Here is a 21,404-nt window from a genome sequence, read left to right as displayed (position 1 = left end):
TGGGAGTAATAATATCAGAGGATGGAAAGGTAGACAAAGAAATCTCATACAGGGCGAAAAAAGCAAATAAGATCTACTATGCACTAAATAAAACAATATTTGGAAAGGAAGAAATAAAACTAAAGGTATACAATGCAATATATGTATCAACTTTAAAATTATGCAAGTGAAACATGGGTAAACAATGCAAAAATAGACAGTACAATAAGCGCAGCGGAGATGAAGCAGTTGAGAAAAATAGCAGGAAAAACAAAATTGGACAGAATAAGAAATGAGGATATTAGACAAAGGCTAAATAGCAATCGATAATAACGAAGATCCAAAAAAGAAATTAAATTGGTATGGACACATTAACCGAATGAACCAGGGAAGACTACCAAAGCAGGTGATGGAATCAAAAAGGTATGGTAAAAGAAGGAAATGGAGGACAAGAAAAAGGTGGATCGATCAGATTATAGAAATTGGGCAGGAAAAACACATACACAAATGAAAGAGTTAGCAAAGGACCGCAAGAAATGGAAGAGATGGATAGAGGATGAAAAGATCTGACACCCCTGAGGGGCATAAGGAGTTTCGAGAAAGAAGAATTTTTATTAAGAATCTGTCACTCAGATAGGTTCTTCTAAACTGTGGTGGTAATTCAATGGCTTCTCCAAATAACGCTTCAACAGGAGTGGATCTCATGGCACCTAGACAAACAATCAATTGAATTCAGCAATTGATCGTTACATTTATTTTCTTTAATAAATTGGTGCTAGCAGATGCATATAAGATGGTGGCATAGTCTATGATCGACCTTATGTATGATCTAAAGAACAGCTCACTAATAAACAATTTAAAAAACGTTCTATTTGTTTTTTTCTCTATACCTACCATTAATTCCATCATAAAGTTAGTATGACTATTTTATGGCAATTCATTTAATTAAATTAAATATGTATTGCAGTTTAGGCAGGGGAATGGCCACTCTCGTATTAAAATTTCCTTCTGAAGTTCTTACAACCCTTAAACTAAGTTCTATTAACTATATGTTAATACTTTGTTAGTCTCTGAGCCAATTTAGTACATCAGATCAAATAAGTCTGAAAGTTAATCATACATTTTTAAGACACAAATAAATATAATATTATCTCTTTTATAAGTATAAATTATACTATTTAATTTTCTTATAACATTACTACCCCCTAGTTATATAATTTTTGCTGAATGTAGATCCGAGAAAACTATAAGTACTTAATAAAAAACAGCATACAAAGTACGTAAATACTCTGAAAAATATTAACTTTACATTTATAAATTAAGATATTCATTTGTATTATAATATTTATTGTAGAAGAACTATAACTTTACAAATTTAAAATGTAAATATGTATAAGTATTATAACCTTAAAACTAAAACTGCAACAAACGAGTGAGAGAGATTCCTAATCCTAAATGTCCTTGATTTGAATACGACCAATCACAGCCCGTAAAATCCGTCCATAACACAAGTCTAGTGGAAACTCAAATCATGCTGTCCGACTCGACACCGTTAAGCCATTAACAAATTGTCAGCTTGCTAATAATCAACTTTTTTTTCATACGCGGGATCCAGGTCTATTACTTGTATCTAGTATCTCCATGTACTTTCTCATTGCTCAGTAATATCGATCCTACATACATAAAACTATCATCTTGTGGAGCTCTTGTTTATCCCAGCTAACTACTCTATGTGGATTTGTAATACCATATTTAAAAGAATATTCTGTTTTCGTTGCTTGAACTCTGATCGTTACCATCTCATACATGTCTAGCAGCACTCACATATTCAGCCGGTATTCCTTTCCTACTTAGTACCAGTAGGTTTCCAGTAACTTTGACATATGTTTCTCACGATTAATAAATACTATGTGCGAGTCTTTCTTTTTCTCTTTCTCAAGTTTTTCCATTAGCTGTCTTAAAATAAAAATTGCTGTTGTGGACCTGCCTTGCATAAATTCAAAATGACTTTAATTTCTAGAACCTTACACTAAATATTGTTTTCACCATAAATATACGATAATAAAAAATGTTTACTGAAAATAACTATTGCAAACTAAATAAAACACTAAATACCTAATGTTTAAAATTTTTTATTCTTTATTAAAAATCTCGGAAATCAAAGGAGGGGAGGCTCTTATTGGTGCAATGGCGAAGGTAAAACCCCTCTAAACCCCGCCTGGGACCCAGTAATATTTTGATTTTTAAAGTACAACTCTAGTATATTATAATGTTGTCTATAAAATAACATCATTACTTAACAATTCTTTAAAATTCAGACCTAAATTAAGTATGCGTATATATGTAAATATAATCTTATAAGAAATTTCACAATATTTATGAATCAAGTAAAATCTATAAAAACAAACTAACATTCTTGTAAATTAGCCTATACAACTACAGTAGAACCCCGATCCGTGTGCAGATTATCCGGGCTGCGGATTATCCGTGCTATGATTTTCTATTACTCAAATTGAATTTTTAAGGTTTTATCAAAATAGCATCACTTTAATCACTCGACAGAAACTCTATATGCAGAAAAGGAGACTCATAATGAAAGATTTATTTTTTCTGTTATTTTTTTATGATAGGTAAGTACATATCATGCATAAGAAATTCTTATGAAATATTCTTATATGAATCATATACAGTGAGCACGTAAAGGTTGGAATAAATTCATTTTCTCAAGAACGGACGATTTTGGGAAAAAATCCCGAAACAGGTCAATTTTTATTTTTAAATTAAGACTTTTTGGCATATATGTCATACTAGTTACGTCACCCATCTGGGCGTGATGACGTCATCGATGTTTTTTTTAAATGAGAATAGGGGTCGTGTGATAGCTCATTTGAAAGGTAATTCAATTCTTTATTCAGTAATATAAACATTAACATAATTATTTATACAGGGTGCCCAAAAAAAATTTTTTTGAATTAAATTTATTGACATAAAAAGAAGAATGAGTGTAATTTATTTAATTCAAAATACATTTTACTGCTATCATAAAACAGGAAAAAATGTGTTTTTGGCAAATAAATATTGTTTTTGGCTTAAATTCAATATTAAAGCAGGTACCCACCAGCCTCGTGACAATTTGAACATTTAATTTAAGCAAAAAGCAATGATTATTTTTCAAATATACATTTTTTCCTGTTTTCTGCGAGCAGTAAAATGTATTTTGAAATAAATAAATTACATACATTCTTCTTTTTATGTCAATAAATTTAATACAAAAAAAATTTTTTGGACACCCTGTATAAATAATTATGTTAATGTTTATATTACTGAATAGAGAATTGAATTACCTTTCAAATGAGCTATCACACGACTACTAGTCTCATTTAAAAAAATCATCGATGACGTCATCACGCCCAGATGGGTGACGTCACTAGTATTATATATATGCCAAAAAGTCGTAATTTAAAATTAAAAATTGACCTGTTTTGGGATTTTTTTCAAAAGTCATCCATTCTCGAGAAAATGAATTTATTCCAACCTTTACGTGCTCACTGTATAAGAAATTAATGATTGGATCATCTGTGCTTTTCAATTATCCGTGCCACTTCCGATCACGAGGAGCACGGATAATTGGGGTGCTAAGTACCTACTGTATAATAAAAATTTAATACAGATACAAAACAAAAAACATTTGTGAGCTAAAAAACTATCTTAATATCAAATTCAATGTTTACTCAGTTTCTCTTTTTATTTTCTCCCAAACACCTTGCAGCATCATCTAAAACAGAGTTAGTATTATTCATAAGGTATTTTTCAGCTCATATACTTTACAGTTGCACTGGTAACAGGGAATACAAAAAATGTTACAAACTCTACAAAACAATGTGTAAGGCTGTTGTCTCCAATAGATGTTGTAGGCTGCGTATGTCACGCTGTAGGAAAATTGTTCATTTTCGTTCTTTTAATAAACTTTGAAGGACAGAAAACTATCTTACAACCGAAAAGAGTTACAGAAAAGAGTAATTCTAAAACAAATTCAAATTACAGAGTAATTTGTAGTAGCCACCGACTTAACTGGTGGTATCCAATAGATGCCTTAGGCCGTGTACAGTGTTTATTGGAGACCACTGCCTTACACTCACTTTCATATACCTGTGTTAAAGTTACATTATGTAATTTAATAGGATCCCTACCTGAAATTGCTCATGTATCTTCACATTCTTGAATCTCATGAAATTTTATTGGGTGGCACCTCATTAATTTCTCTACAACCATTTTTTTCTTGTAGTTTTTACAGATGCATGGTTCAGCATGTGTTTTCCAATACATAACTGATAGAAAGCTGTCCTTGATCTCACAGTTTGCAAATCAGTCTGGAGGGACAATGAATGGAACAGGTTTCTCTGTCCTAATTATTTTATAGTTGGGCTTATATCCTAAAGATAGACAAGTACCTATAAGTTTTAATTATTGCAACTAATAAAGGACTTACCACATCAATGAATATAATATACTCTCCTAGCATCTATACTCCTTGCATATTATTATGTTATTTCTGTTACACTCATAGCATGAAATTGATTAAAAACTATACTCATAGTATAAATCATCTTGTTTCTTTGTGTGAACTGTTCTAGACCTTACATAACTTGTCTCAACTTTCTGCATATCTTTCCACGTCTTCATATTTCCATTCTTGAACAAATTTTTCAAAAACAAGAAAGTGTCAATCAGACAGACAAAAAATATACTTACATAACCACAAAAATTCATCCAAATCCATATGTCTATCTATGTCAAAATCAGATGATAACGACCAATCACTGCTTACGTCCGTGTGGAATTTAGTAGTCTGTTGGGAATTTGGGAACACCTCTTCTACTACGTCTATACTCTGCTAATTTGCATAAATGCGATCGCATCGCTTGAAACGAAAGTGCACGGAGTCCCGCTGCAGGTGCGGCTAAAGATACAGTGCGGCTCCCTAATTTGCGCATGCGTGTCCTCAACTCCAACGTTGCCGGTTCCGAGATAGTTTGAAGGACAAATTACGTTGAGAACAAGAAACGCGTCTAACTTCACTTGTATTTTGTATATTTGTCACAGCTTTGGTTGTTTGTTCTTGTTGGATATTTTTTATTTTATATTTTGGATCTAAGTTGTATGTGTATGTCATGTCCTGTTTTATTCATTAAAAAGGACTCCTAAATAAAAGTTTATTCTAAGATACAGATTATTCATGGTTTGACCCAAATCAATATGAAAAAAGGACATTTATTGAAGCTACATAATTTTAAACTGTTAATTACAAAAATCACATAGACATTCTTTATAATTAATTTAGACATTTTTGTGTAGAAATAAAAAATAATTTTAGTAGGTATAGATATACAGGGTCTCTGCGTAACTTGGAACCATATGGGAAACTTTTTTAATATCAATTTTACGAAAAAAAGTCATTCTTTATAAAGTGCTCTGCATAGTCTAAAACCTAAGATGCAATCATCAGATATCAAATTTTGTCAACAGTGTCAAAAAATATGAATTTCGCTCAAGAGCAAACTATCTTTATATTTCAAAATATTAAAAAATTTTATTATAAAAAGTTATTTGTAATTAAAAACCATATTCAAATAGGTAATATAACAGCCTTCTACTTGAAAAAAAAATTTCTGAAATTTTCCTAAATTACAGATTCCGAACATCATTTTTATCTATTTGACATGTAATAACTCTTTTATTAATAATTTTAGGAAAAAAGTTATTCTTCATAAAAATCTGTGCATGGTCTAAACCTCAAGATGCAACCATCAGTTATCCAAGTTTGTTATTTTATACAAGGTGTGTCAAATAATATGAATTTCTAAATTCATATTATTTGACACACCTCGTATAAAATTAAGAAACTTGGATAACTGATGGTTGCATCTTGAGGTTTAGACCATGCACAGATTTTTATGAAGAATAACTTTTTTTCCTAAAATTATTAATAAAAGAGTTATGTCTACATGTCTAATAAATAAAAATGATGTTCGAAATCAGTAATTTAGGAAAATTTCAGATTTTTTTTTTCAAGTAGAAGGCTGTTATTGCATATTTGAATATGGTTTTTAATTACAAATAACTTCATAATAAAAATTTTTGATATTTTGAAATACAAAGGTAGTTTGCTATAGGGCTTTTCATCGATTGTCATTTGTTTCGAGCTTCTGTCATGTGTCACATAATATTAATATATCTACGTCATACGTCTTCAGTTTGTATCATTGGAAATACCAATAACGTACGACGTAGATATATTAATATTATATGACACATGACAAAAGCTCGAAACAAATGACTGTGAATGAAAAGCCCTATTGAGCGAAATTCATATTTTTTGACATACCTCGTATACTGTTGACAAAATTTGATATCTGATGATTGCATCTTAGGTTTTAGACTATGCAGAGCACTTTATAAAGAATGACTTTTTTTTTCGTAAAATTGATATTAAAAAAGTGTCCCATACGGTTCCAAGTTACGCAGACACCCTGTATAAGATGTAATTTCAATTAATTTGAATGCACAAATATATGCTTGAGAAATTGTGAAAAAGTTTAGGATTTGTTAAAATTCGGGATTCGAAAGTACAGTTCAATTCAACAGATGTAACATAATATACCTATGATATTAACAATATAAACAGGTTAATACAATACAGGTTAATACAATAAAACAAAGGTTTTTGGAATTTTAATCTTTTATTATATTAGATATAGGGCCGGTACTTTATGTCCCGGTTAAACCGCCATTAGCTAACCGGGTTTAATCAGGACAGAAATATACATATGCATAACATAGACATAAACACATATGATAGGAGTGCGAAATTGGAAAACCAAGGTGAGGGATAGGAAGCTGATTCTGGAACAGGTCACAAGACTTACCATGAGTTGTGGAGCCAATGATGATGATATTATGATTATACATGATATTACAACGCAAGAGGCCCAAAGAGGTACTTTTCTAGCTAACCGAGATTTAACCGGTGCAGAAAGTACCGGCCCATAATCTATAAAGTTTTCAACCAAAAGTATGTATTACACTTTCATTTTCGTGTCATCAGCATTTGTTTATTTAAACATACTGTCAAAAAAATTAATAAAAAAGACACCATAAAGCTAATTTTTCTATTATTATTTTTGTCCTTTAAAATACAGTAGAGCGTCGATTATCCGAACGACCGGTTATCTGAACTCCCGACTTCTGCGCCCCGCACTCGAGTACTGAGCAAGCGTTAGTAATTAACGCTTAAAAATCTTCAATTTTGTATCCAAAAATATGTTGTTGCAAAGACTGCACTTTTTTTGTTTAATTGCTATTTGTCATTATCAAAGTATAAACAAATATAGTTATATAAATATGGTTTTCATTCACTTGTGGATAAATATGTATGACAATCTCAATATAGTTTGATTATCCGAACAAATTGGTTTTCCGAACGCCCATGTCCCCCAATTAGTTCGGATAATCGACGCTCTACTGTAACTTCTTTGTTCATACATTTTTGCTAGTTGTGGAAGTCCTTTTAACAGAATGAGATATAAAATAAATTTTAAAGGATACTCAAAATCAAACACCAATATCATGTATGTATTTATAAATTTATTAATAAACTGCCAATAATAATAAAATACTTAAATCAGTCACCAATATAATATACCTATTTATTTATAAATTTATTAACAAACTGCAGTCCAATAAAAATAAAATTATCAACATTATACTACATTACAATGATCTTTTGATCATGTTCGAAGCATATTATACTACCAACATTTGTCGCAATATATTCTTTTTAGTATGTGTGTAGTAGAAGCATAGTAGGTATATACTATAAAAACATTCTAAATTTCATGTTTTTTGCATATACTTCAAAGAATATCCTCGAACCAAATATACTGAACACATTCATGTAGGTACATAGTTACTTAGAATATTCATAAAAGTTTAGTCTTGGAATAAACCTTTATCGAATATTGAATATCGAATCTACCAAGAACATGAAATTGTTATGTGGGAACCATTTAGGCTTGAGTTAAATGGAGAATAATCCTCTAAAACAAACACACACAAAATTTAGTTGCACTAGATTTGCTCCTGGTTGAAAATGTAGGTACTGCCACAGCTTGTTTGATTAACTAACAGCATCCTCCTTTTCCAGTATTTCAATGTTTTCTCTATTAACAACTGCAATATAAAAGTATACAAGCCGATATTATTCTTCAAACAAAAGGTAACTTGCATCTCATTTCACATATTAATATTGGGAATCTTTTCTTCATAAAATACCAAATATTCTTTCAATAACAATTCTTGAGGCAATTTGTGATTGATTATACAGCACTTCAAGTACTGTCTGAAGATTCTGCAATGGTGTCATTTGTCCATAATTCTCCATTTTATATACCCATCATAATATGCAAAAGTATTTAAAAACTTCTAAACCTATAGCAGTTCCATATTGTATGATGGTTATGTTGTTCTTTATCTGACAAAATAATTAAATTCAACGTTTTACTCTTTTCAATGATCTTATAATATATATTTTCTTAATACCCTTACAAGTACAGGTAAAACAAAATAGAATTTTATTTTTATGGGTTATTTTTATATTTACATTTACATAACAAAAATATTATTATGTCATTTGTCAAAATAAAAGATTCCTTGCTACGAGCTAGCATTTTGAATTTCCCGGCGATGTCAATGTGTAAACAACATGACAACGTTGTAAATATTTTGACGCATGCGCAAATTAGGGAGCCGCACTGTATCTTTAGCCGCTCCTATGGTAGTACTGCGTCTACAGCTGATTTTAAGGATTTTATAAAATTTATAAACTTTTAAAAACAAATATTTTAATGTTATAATAGAGAGTTATTGCCACCGGCAAATAAAGGATCCTTTATTACAGGATACTTTAATAAAGGACAAATACAGGACGGGTCTAAAAGAGTGGTATTGCAAACGCAGTTAAAGAATCTTTTATTTTGACAAATGACATGAAATATTTTTGTAAATATAAAAATAACCTATAAAATTCCATTTGTCGATATAAATTAAAATAAGATAATTGAAGAGTAAAACGTTAAATTTAATTATTTTGTCATTTAAAGATGTTTAGAGAACAACATAATATATCCCATAATACTCATCGTTCAATAATATGGAAGTGCAATAAATTGGAAATACTATTTTAGGAGTTTTTAAATACTTTTGCATTATGGGTATATGTAATGGGGAATTTCTGGAGAATATATTATTAGGGAATAGTGGATATCCATTCCTCAACTACAACTACCGAATGACACCATTCCAGAATTTTCAGACAAGTTGTGTTTTTATAATCCATCACAAATCCCTTCAAGAGTTGTTATTGAAAGAACATTTGGTATTGTGAAGAGATTTCCCATTTTACCATATGTAATGAGATGCAAGTTACCTTTTATTCAAAGAATAATATCAGCTTGTTCAGTTTTACATAATCTAATGCGACTAAATTGTGTGTGTGTTTGTTTAAAATTATTGTTCGACATTTAAAGCTAGCGCTTAAACTAATTTTATTTTTATTGGACTGCAGTTTGTTAATAAATTTATAAATAAATATAAATATTATATTGGTGACTGATTTTAAGTATTTTATGATCATTAGCAGGTTTTAAATAATAAATTTATAAATATGTACATACATGCTATTGGCGTTTGATCTTTTATCCATTATGGCCCTCTCTTTCTTTCTTTTCACCTCTGGATAACTAGTTATCAGGAAGTTTATCTGACAGATTAGATACTAATAGATATCTGACAGAGAAAAACTTCCCGTTAACTAGTTATCCGGAGCTGAAAAGACAGATACTAAGGATACTGTTATATAAACTTCCCAATAATTAGTTATCTGAAAATGAAAAGACCTCTAATCTGTCAGATAAACTTCCCGATATACAAAAAGATAATAGAAGAATTAAGCTTTATGCTGGTTTTTATTAATTTTTTTGGCAATGTTTAAATAAACAAATACTGATGGCATGAAATGGATCACGAACAAGGAGGAATGAAGAAGGAATTGGAGATTGTGTTTACCATTAAACGCATAAAACTGCAGTATCTGGGACACATATGATAAATCAGCACCGTTACTCCCTGCTGCAGTACATATTGCAAGGTACAGTCAAAGGTAAGCGAAGACCTGGTAGAGGGAGAATATATCAATGGAACTGTTTCGAATCGCAGCTAGCAAGGTTACGATTGCTATATGATTTCCAACATTCGAAACGGATAAGAACCAAAAGAAGAAGATGGCATGAAAATGAAAGTGTATTAATACTTTTGATTAAAAACTTTATAGATTCTAATCTATAAAAGATTAAATTTTCAAAAATAAATACTTGAACCTTTGTTTTATTTTGTTAACCTGTTGTTATATATCTGTTGAATAGAACTCTATTTTGAATCTAGAATTTTAACAAATCCTAACTTTCATTAAAATTTATTGATCTTTTATCTTCAATCTCTTATATCTTCAATAATTATTTATTTCTATAGAAAAATGTAAAATATATTGAGTTTAATAAATGAGTTACTGATATTTTAAGTCTGATCATTGTAATTAGTAACAATTTAAAATTATTTACGTAATATTCCTTTTTACAACTTCTTGTAATAACTCAAGCTTCAATAAAATGTTCTTTTCTATATTCGTTTGGGTCAAAACATCAATAATCTATATCTCAGAATATTACTTAGAGTTGTTTTTAATAAATAAAACCCAACATACAACTTTAATGATGAAAGTTTAATCAAATATCAATCCCACAATACATAAATTATCAATCCAAAGAAGCGACAAGATAAATTCAAAATACAAGTGAAGTTACACCTTTCTTCACATTTTTGACACGTTATGTCAAAATAAAGGAACTTTTATTAAAATAAAGGTGTCCTCTAATTTTCCTTAAATACAGGCGGCCTGTATTTTATTAAAAGACAAAAATAAAAGACGCAATACTGCGCATGCTTATATGTCAAAATAAAGGATCTTTTATTACAGGTCGACTTAAAAGACGTTGGCAGAGAGATATCGAAACTCGGAGTTAAAAGTTCCTTTATTACAGGATCTTTTAATAAAGGACAAATACAGGACATGTGTAATGAGAGTTATCGAAAAGCAGTTTTAAGGGATCTTTTATTTTGACAAATGACATTAAATATTTTTGTAAATATAAAAATAACCTTATAACCTATAAATAAAATTCTATTTGTAATCATAATCTCGTATAAATAAGACCATAGAAGAGTGAATAAGACCTTATTATAGAGATAAAAATTAAAATAAGAGTAAGAACAAGACAATTAAGAATAAGATCATTGAAAAGAGTAAAACGTTGAATTTAATTATTTTGTCATTTAAAGAACAACATAACCCATAATACTTAAACCATAGTACAACATGAAAGTGAAATTAGAAATACTATGTTATAAGGGAGTTAAGGAGTTGTTAAATACTTTTGCATATTATGGGTATACGAAATGGAGAATTTATGGACAATGTATCTGTTAGGGAGCAGTTGAAGTGCTGTGTAATTAATCACAAATTGCTTCAAGAGCTGTTATTGAAAGAACATTTTGTATTTTGAAGAGAAGATTTCCAATATTAATATGTGAAATAAGATGCAAGTTATATTTAAAGAATAATATGAGCTTGTTCAGTTTTACTAGTTTTACAGTTTCATTGAAATTTGCACTAACAAATATGAAGGTGGTGCGATTTAATCGAACAAGCTTTGTTGTTTATTTGGGTTTATATTTATGACTGCCGACACTAAATCCATTCGCCAAATCGAACATGCTGTGGCAGTACATTTTCAAACAGGAGCAAATCTAGTGCAACTACATTTTGTGTGTGTTTGTTTGTGGTAAAATTATTCGCAATTTAAGGCAAGTTTAAATGGTTAATGTTGATAATTTTATTTTTATTGGACTGCAGTTTGCTAGTAAAGTTATAAATAAATAGGTGTAGTATATATATAGTTTAATATTGGTGTCTGATGTTAAGTATTTTATTATTAGCAGTTTTTTAATAAATTTATAAATACATATTAATGTTTGATTTTACGTATCCTTTAAAATATGTTATATCACTTTCCGTTAAAAGGACTTCCACAACTAGCAAAAATGTATGAACAATTTGTTTTAACGGGTTTTGTAGAACCGTTGATACACAGATGCGTTGCAGAGCACATATAGAAAATTAAACAGATTGTGGATGAGTGGAATGCCCTATACAAAGCTTGAACGCCACAAAAGCGACTAAAATCCAGGAAAAGCTTCCTTGGAACAGTGCAGGATGAGTATTTTCCTCTTCCCTAGGTTCAATGAACCAGACAATCTCTAGACCTAGACTTTAAAACATGGAAAACTATAAATAGGATAAGACCAGGGGTCGCTCCAGTAAAATTAAACATTATAAAATGGAGGAAAATAGACCAAGCTGATGTGAACTGTGACTATGGAAAAATACAGAATATGGAACATCTTCTTACATGCAGAAACTATCCTTGTACCCTCGAAGATTTGTGGCTCGGCAACAAAGATGGAGCCGACATAGCCCAAAACTGTGTTTTAAAGGACAAAAATAATAGATGAATTAGCTTTATGGTGGATGAATTATTTTGACAGTATATTTAAATAAACAAAAGCTGATGGCACGAAAGTGTAATACTTTTGGTTCAAAACGATATAGATTCTAATACATCAAGGATAAAAAATTTCAAAAATAAATACTTAAACCACTTAAATCTTTGTTTTATTGTATGAACCCGTTTATATTTTAATACCATTTATGTTATATATCTGTTGAATTGAACTCTACCTTTGAATGCAGAATTTGAACAAATCCTAAACTTTTCCACAATGTCTCAAGTATGATACTTGTGCATTCAAATTAATTGAAATTAGGTAGGTACATCTTATATATCTGTAATAAAAATATTTATTTCTATACAAAAATGTCTGGAGTTTAAATGAGTTGTAAAGAAATTCTATGTCTGATTATTGTACCTAATTATTAAACACTAAAATTATTTACAAAAATTATATTTAAATTCCTGTTTACAAACTTTTTCTAATAACTCAATGGTCTTAAATATTCTTTTTTATATTGATTTGGGTCAAAACATTAATAATCTATATCTGAGAATAAACTGTTATTCCTTTATTTAGGAGTTCTTTTTAATAAATAAAACTTCAACTTAGATCAAAAATATCCAGATGTGATAAAAACATAAATAGAAGTGAAGTTAGACGACTTTCTTTTCTTGTTTCTTCACATAATTTGACAAATATGTCACATTTTTGACACGTTACGTCAAAATACAAGATCCTTTATTAAAAGATTTTTGTCCTTTATTTTTCCTTAAATACAGGCGGCCTGTATTTTATTACAGGACAAAAATAAAGGATGTGATACTGCGCTTGCGTATATGTCAAAATAAAGGATCTTTTATTAAAGGACGATGTTAAATGGGGTTTCGATATCTCTCTAATAACTCTCTAATGGAGAGTTATCAAGTAACCCTAGGAGAATACGGTAACGCTATTTTACTGTATACTTTACATGTTATTTATAACGTTACCGTATTCTCATAGAGTTACTTGATAACTCTCTAATAACTAGAATTTATACGTTGACTGTTGATTATTTGTTTTTTATTTTTTTTATATTTGTGTTAAAATATTTGCATTATAATTATCTTCAGTTTGATCCATTGTATTTTCTGTATTTTCCTCTATTAAAAAATTATGCAATATGAAACCCAAAGTTATTCTAAATATATGGTTATTAGTAGAACAGTAGTCCATACCAAACGCTATATTAAGTATCAATAAAATATTTATAAATAATACCTACAAAACACAAATAAATTCATCAAGACATAAATCATATGAATCATATGATCTCATTTTCAGCCGCCATTATGACATTTAGAAGTTTTACCAGCAGGTTTTACGTTTTTGCTCTTTGCGAGTTTGCGCAGAAATTGGCGCAGTTATTAAGTTGGATTTATAGTTTGACGTAGCGTAGACGTAGACGCAACGGAGACGTAAGAAACGGACTGGAAACGTAAGAAAATATTATGTCAATTTATAGTTCGACGTAGCGGAATTTTTGCGCATGAGTAGAAAGAGTAAACAATGGGTGCATTCAGCAGACGCAATCGCTAACTAATCGATTAGTAATCGATTTGTGATTTACATGCTGAATGCCACAATTTATGTGGCATTCAGCAGAAAATCACTAATCGATTAGTTAGCGATTGCGTCTGCTGAATGCACCCAATGACTTAATTCTGATTCAACAACATAGCCTATAAATTATGCGAACAGTAATAAACAAACTTTGTGTTTATTTATTTATACTTATACTACTATTTATTATTATGATAATATTTATCTGTTTTGTGTGTTACATGGATTAGGAAATAAACGAAGATATGCTCCTTGGTGCCGCATGCCGTGGGATTTCCAACTATTTTGTTTCATTTCTTATCTTTAAAATGTTTATTGGATTTACCTATCGTATAATATGTGTATATAACCCCGAATTAGGCTAATAAACAACTCATATTTATCTGAAATATTGAAATGACTCTATGATATATTTTTATTAAATTAATAACTTAACATCCATTGTATTCAAATAATTAACAAAATTCAAATATGTTGATAAACAACTTTATCTTTACAAAATTGATGAGGGCGTGTCCACTTTGGGTGACAGCTGATAGAACAAAATTCTTAATTTTGATTGGCCAGACGTAAGAAACGCACTGTAAAAGATGAAAGTTGGTCATCTCTTCCGTTATGTTACGTTTCTCTTATGTTCCGTCAGGCGCTTGCGTTCATTTATAAACAGGAGTACACAAAATTCGGTGTTGATCTTTTCCAGTGCGTCTACGTTACGTCTACGTCTACGCTACGTCAAACTATAAATCCGACTTTATTGTACAAGAATCTGTGCCTGACACAAATTCTTGTATCGTTTCTGATATCGTTTCTTGTATCTGTGTATGACACTATACATTTTTTTGACATATCAGAAACGATATTAGAAATGATACAAGAAAATGCATAGTGTCATAGAGCCTTTACAGTCGTTTGTTTCGAGCTTCTGTCATATGTCGTAATCCGTGCATATTAATATTATACACAGATTATACAACATATGACAGAAGCTCGAAACAAATGACAGTCGATGAAAAGCCCTATTGTGGCAATGTGACAGAGGTAATGTGTAACGTGTTACTTTTTTAAGTTTGATTTACATATTGTACTAATTTTAAAGTTCTAAAATACAAAGAATGGCAGAAAAAACTATAAAAGACAAAACAATAACATCATTATATGCAGAGTTAAATAAATTTAATCAAAATGGGGAATACGAAAGGTCTTTGAAAACATCAAATAAAAGTGAGTACCTTAATTTTAGTCTTAACGGTAAATTACTTACTAAATAATGTAGATTTTTTATAAAGTACCTACATAAATATGTCAAATATTTTAATAAACTGAAACAATATAAAAAATTTAGATCAAATCATTATCAAAATCAGTTTTATCAGTATGAAAAATGGAACCATAATGCAAGATTTTTCATCATAGTCTATTACTCAATAAAAAATCATGTCACACTAGCAGTAGAGTAATAAAATTGCTTTGTACCATCTCATAATTCATTCAATCCTCACCACAACACCTCAAGAGGTAATGGCGAAATTACAGGGGTTCAACCAAATTGAATCACTTTGGTTGAATGGGGCAAAAATGAAAGCAATGCTATCTACACGGTATCTGAAAAGTGAACTGTTCAACACACTTGAAAGATAATGTTGAATGAAGTAGTGCTTTTAAAAGTTAATATGTGATCATTTAATAAAAGAATTATCGAAAATTAAGCAAAGAAAATGCCATCTTTAGTGAGTGCGATCATGGGTATTAAAACCAAAACAACTTTGGAACAAATATCATCTATGGAACAGCCGAATTCAGTTGATGGTTTTATCTTCAACTCTTCTTTAAGTGGTGTCTCCCAATCAGAGGTTGGATATCATCATCACTATGGCACTTGGAATTACACAACTTTCCATTTTTATCCGTTTTACATGTTTACTTTGCAAGCACATTGCTGATAGCCTTCTAGAGAAATAAATGATTCTTTGCAGATGGTAAGTTGATTGATAATGGTTTATGGCCTTGACAGGAACCATGGAAAAAAATGAGAGTTTATTGGTTACACTTTTTATTAAACGTATTCAACACAGTTAGCAACTGAATGGATACCAGTTACACACAACCTTTCTTCTTCGAAGTCGGAACTGTAATGATATAATGTGTCTCACAGGAGACATTCGCACGCTCTGGGCGACGGTTACATATAAAATAGGTTTTGGATGAATTGGTAGGCTTATATTTGAGTGTCGACATACAAACGTATTTGTACAAACAAAAATAAGTGTAAAACGGAACAAACCATTAACCTCTATTTGAAGATTTACATTTGTAATGAATTGCCAGTTGCAAACAGATAGACTTAAGAATAAATAATTTGCATTTTTAGATTATAGTGTTATAGCACTCAATGGTTGCATATGGAAATATATACTTTTTGTTTTAGTTCTGGGTGTGGCTCCACATGAATTTTTAGCTTTCCAGTGTAAAATGGTGTGTCTTATTCACCTATCACGTTTTGAGGAAGCCATTTCTTTGATGAACAAAAATCCACAATTTTTACAGTAAGTTTATGAGTCTGTGGTTTATGATTGTTTTTTTAAGCAATTTTGGTCCTTTGTTGATTTATCTCTCCACCTTTTTTTCATAAAAGGTTAATATTTATTATTTAGTTAATCATATTATGTTAAATTTTTCCAGGGAAGTAATATTTGAAAAAGCTTATAGTTACTATCGTGTTAATAAACCAGAAGAAGCTTTAAAAACAATTGAATTAAGTGAGAATGAACTGGATTTCCGTTGCAAGGAATTGAAAGCTCAGATTTTGTACAGACTTGAACAATATGATAATTCTGTCTCTATATACAGAGACATCATTAAAAATATGCATGATGATGATTATGATGATGAACGGTACACCAATTTGAGTGCTGCAATGGTTCATCTGAAGAATGAAAATGCGGTATGTACCACATTTATTATATTGATTTTTTAAATATTTATCTGCTGGTTATATATTACATAATATGTGCAAATTACTTTAATATTCCTGTTGGTTCTGTTTTTTGGGATTATATTTGTTAGGCTTTTTGGGTAGATGGGTCTCCAGTTAACCTAACAACTAATTTAGTTCTAAAAGAATAATTTTCCCTCTGTAGTTTTTAAAAATTTCCTTTCTAAAAAAGATCTTTCTCGTTTTAGATGGATACAATTAACGAATTTGTTGAGAACACTTATGAACAGTGTTATAACAAAGCATGTTTATTAATTGAATATGAAAACTATTTAGAGGCTGAAAAGAAACTCAAGCAGTGTGAAAAGATGTGTAGAGAGATGTTGGAGGAAGATGAAACTACCGAAGAGGAAATTGACATTGAATTGGCGCTTATCAGGTTTGGAAACACATTAAAAATTAAACATTTACTTAAGCCTTTAGTGCAGTGGTGCTCAGACTTACACTGCATGGGATCTACCACATAAACTGCAAGCGTCCAGCGATCGACTGCTATTAGCAAAAAAATTTGAAAATAAAATACTTTATTTCACATTTCTATTTGATAAAAGGTTATAACTACAGAGAGTTGTAATTAAAGATGTTTTTCATCTTAATTTTACATGGATGTTAATGCACTTCATGAAGTGCATGGCACTTCATATTATCCACAAGTTAGCGCAGTCTCCACCTTTCCCATGTGTATTCGTTCTGTGAATCGTGATCGACTTCAAAAACTTTGGCGATCGACTGGTCGATTGTGATCGACCGTTTGAGCACCGCTGCTTTAGTGCATTGAGTGAATATTTTGGTAAATATTAAGAGCATTAAATGTATTTTTCTTAATTATACTTACTTTTGTATTAATGCTCCATTTTTTCTTTGCATTGCTTGTGCACATTCCTCATTGTACCAATGTTAATTTTTTTTTCACGCTCGTTTCTTCCGATCATTTCAGTTGATACCTCTTCCAATATACCCTCCCTTCAATAGTTATTAATATCTTCACTATACCATCTGTACAGTCCTCTAGCTTACCTTTGAGACTTACCGCAAATCTTTTAGCTGTCTCAGGGTTTTTTAAGATTGTTATTTGAAAGTCTGCATTAGAACACTCTTGTTTTTTTTGCATGAAGTAGTGGTCTGGGTTTGTTTGCCTCGCACCTTACACATCTGTCTATCACATCGCTTATGTGTCTTGCTCCGAAGCCCGATCTGATATCGGACGATTGATAGGAGAAGCAATTCAGTTCGACGTTGGCAGATATCGGATCGGAGAAATACGGATCCAGTGTAGGTGCAGCCTTTTAATACTATGAGTTTGTTTTTTAATCTGACGTCGGATCGGAGAAATACGGATCCAATGTAGGTGCACCCTAATCCAGCATCTCCGGTACATGAGCAGTTATTATTGAATACTTAAATAATATATTATCTTTAATTACTATTTTGCACAATGTTGTTGATAGGTTGGAAATCTAAGGTACTTTACTCTTTTATTGACTATGATGCCTGTTCGTAATTTTTGTTCTGCTGGGTGGCAGCTATAATAATAATAATAATAATCTCTCCTGTGGGAGTTTTTTGTCAGTTCTTCTATCAGGCGCGGCCAACTGCGAATGGGGGATGCTTTCTGGGTATTCGTAGCACCAATACCCAGAGAGTAGCAGGGATACTTGCAGTGGAACAAAAACTGACACCTGGCAGTAGGTATAAAATGCACACCCATTAATATGGAGAATTATGGTTTATGTTTTAGGATCGCTGCCTGGGGATCGCCAGGGCACGTCTGGAGCCGGCGCTGGACGTGACAGCATGCGGGAAGTCGGTGGCAGGGTGTTGAGGAGGCGGGCCCCTGTCATACAATCAGCTACAGCCCAACCACAACCACAAGCGAGCGAAACAACAAGAGCTCCACCTGCCGAAGGTGCTGCGCTGGAACATCAGCTGGCACTCACTCAACCGGGACGACCGAGGCAGCGCATGAAATGGACTGTGTCCATTAATGAAAACATTTTGCGCTTCTACTACAAGGTGACAAACCTCGCTCAAGAAACAATCGGCTACTGACAACAGCTGTATGCCGAATTTTGCAGGACGTACCCAGATATTCAAGTATCGTAGCAACGAGTATCAGACCAATACCGGTAATTATAAGAAACAACCTTATCCCAGAGACTAGACGCAATACCATCAGAAGCGAAGTCGAACGGGAGATTCATAACAATGTAGTAATTGAAGATCAAATCCCTGTTGAAGTTCATGAGCAGATTGCTGAGCTTGCCATACAAGAAGCTCAACCTGAGAATACAGAGCAAGAAAACAATGGTTACGTGATAACCTGGTAACCGAAATGGCACATGCAGTACAGGAGTTTAATGGAACAAACCCACTTAGCAGACCACCGCTACCACGAATAAACTCTTGTAAGTTACAAATTGTGAACACTGAAGTCCTACCCAATTATGTCATAGAAGCCCACACATTAGAATATTTGCACATGCTAATCTACTGTGCAGCAACAGCAATTGCTAATGTAATGGGCATTAAGATCAGAACACGACGGGGTACTAACAACGGAAGTCCTTCGGTAAGAAAAAATTCTAGTCATCAATTCATTTTTTAGAGTTCGAGACTAGTCTAACGAAATTCCCTGAAATGTACAATGCGGTAAAACCATAAAATGAAGTTATGGCTGAATCAACTGTTTTGTTTTCGTTGCCTAAAGATGACATAAACGAAAGGTTAATTTGTGATGAGGACGCAAACGGCTATCGATTGCTGACAGTTGATGAAATCGTTGAAATGGCAAAACAGAGGCTGACGAAACAGGTTCAGAAGCTGACACAAAATTGGAATTTGACAGTGACGATGTCGATGATGCTTTTGCAACTGACAAAGATTTGATTAAAGATGCTAGAGAAGCTGCATCGCACATGCACCCATTCATCGAGTGGTATTCTCGGCAAGAAGAATTCAATAAAGTAGATTGCATGATCTTACGCCGATTAAGAAATTCAGCCCTTGTAAAATGTTAATCATCAGTAAAGCAAACAAAGATTTCAAAATATTTTAAACCAAATTCGACAATATTAACACGAACACAAATTCCTCTTATATTATAAAACAAAACATACAAATAAAATTTGAGAGTTGTATTATCAATTTTTAACTTTTTTTAATGTTCTGTTGACCATCTTTTCGATTATCCGTCATACCCTTGGTCCGGTGCCCTGACGGATAATCGAGGTTCTACTGTACTGAGTAGGGATATTGGTCAAGTCACCGAATATATACGAGGTGTAAGAAGTAGAAAAGTCATCAGGAGAGCTGATGACTTTTTAGGCTTTATAATTCATTGCATTATAATTCATTGTATGTAAAAACATTGTATTATTAATTTATTTATAAATGACATAAATAAAAGTTTCAATTTAGCTCAGTTTCTTCTATTTGCTGATGACCTTAAATTATTTATTTATTTATTGATTTATTTATTTATTTACGGGATTACCCCCATTACAACACATACAGTATAAAATCAATCTCTGTAATATCTACTAAACTAGAGTAAAATAAATCTTAATTACATACTTATTAAACAAAAACGAAATATTAATAGTTATCCATTACACATATTACATCTATTACATAAATCAGTTCAAATAAACAAAAAGTACCTGTCAAGCTCTTTTAATCCGATTCTTAAAACCAGCCAAGGAGACACCAAACATTTCCAAGTTATTCTCGTTTATAATTTTTAGTGTTCGCTCAATGGGCGAATGCATACATACCATAGTTTGTCCGATGAAAAGGTATATAAAACAAATCAACATGTCTGAGACTTCTGGAGGGAACATATAAATTAATAGATTGGAGAAGTTCAGAACAACAAATTAAACCATTTATTAATTTAAACACAAATACCAAATCAGAGTTATCTCGTCGAGTTTTTAATAAATTCATGTTGAGTGTTTTTAAAATATAGGTATAATCATGATTAGTAATGCGTATGTTTAATTTGTATGCACAATATCTCAAAAATTTATTCTGCAATCTCTCCAACGTAGTAGAATGAGCTTGGTATTGTGGAGACCATACAATAGATGCATATTCCACTTTAGATACAACCAAAGCATAATATACCGTTCTTAAAGCCCCTACAGAT

The 21,404-nt window shown here is 31.4% G+C and overlaps 1 protein-coding gene and 1 long non-coding RNA gene across 2 annotated transcripts; one reads left to right on the top strand and one right to left on the bottom strand.

The window, feature by feature from the left end:
- Positions 1-2,095: 2,095 nt before the first annotated feature.
- On the bottom strand, positions 2,096-5,082 carry LOC126893292 (uncharacterized). Its single transcript, XR_007701119.1, has 3 exons — positions 4,469-5,082; positions 4,170-4,412; positions 2,096-3,754 (listed from the first exon to the last, which is right to left on the bottom strand). It is a non-coding gene; the product is annotated as an uncharacterized LOC126893292 (long non-coding RNA).
- A 10,175-nt stretch (positions 5,083-15,257) lies between these two features.
- LOC126893291 (signal recognition particle subunit SRP72-like) lies at positions 15,258-18,103 on the top strand. Its single transcript, XM_050663309.1, has 4 exons — positions 15,258-15,486; positions 16,691-16,808; positions 16,945-17,206; positions 17,446-18,103. The coding sequence occupies exons 1-4, from the start codon at positions 15,378-15,380 to the stop codon at positions 17,722-17,724; spliced, it is 768 nt and encodes a 255-aa protein (XP_050519266.1). The 5' UTR covers positions 15,258-15,377; the 3' UTR covers positions 17,725-18,103.
- Positions 18,104-21,404: the final 3,301 nt, after the last annotated feature.

Source organism: Diabrotica virgifera, chromosome 10 (assembly GCF_917563875.1).
Source record: "Diabrotica virgifera virgifera chromosome 10, PGI_DIABVI_V3a".
Classification (NCBI taxonomy): Eukaryota; Metazoa; Arthropoda; class Insecta; order Coleoptera; family Chrysomelidae; genus Diabrotica; species Diabrotica virgifera.
This window is presented reverse-complemented; position numbering and strand designations above follow the sequence as displayed.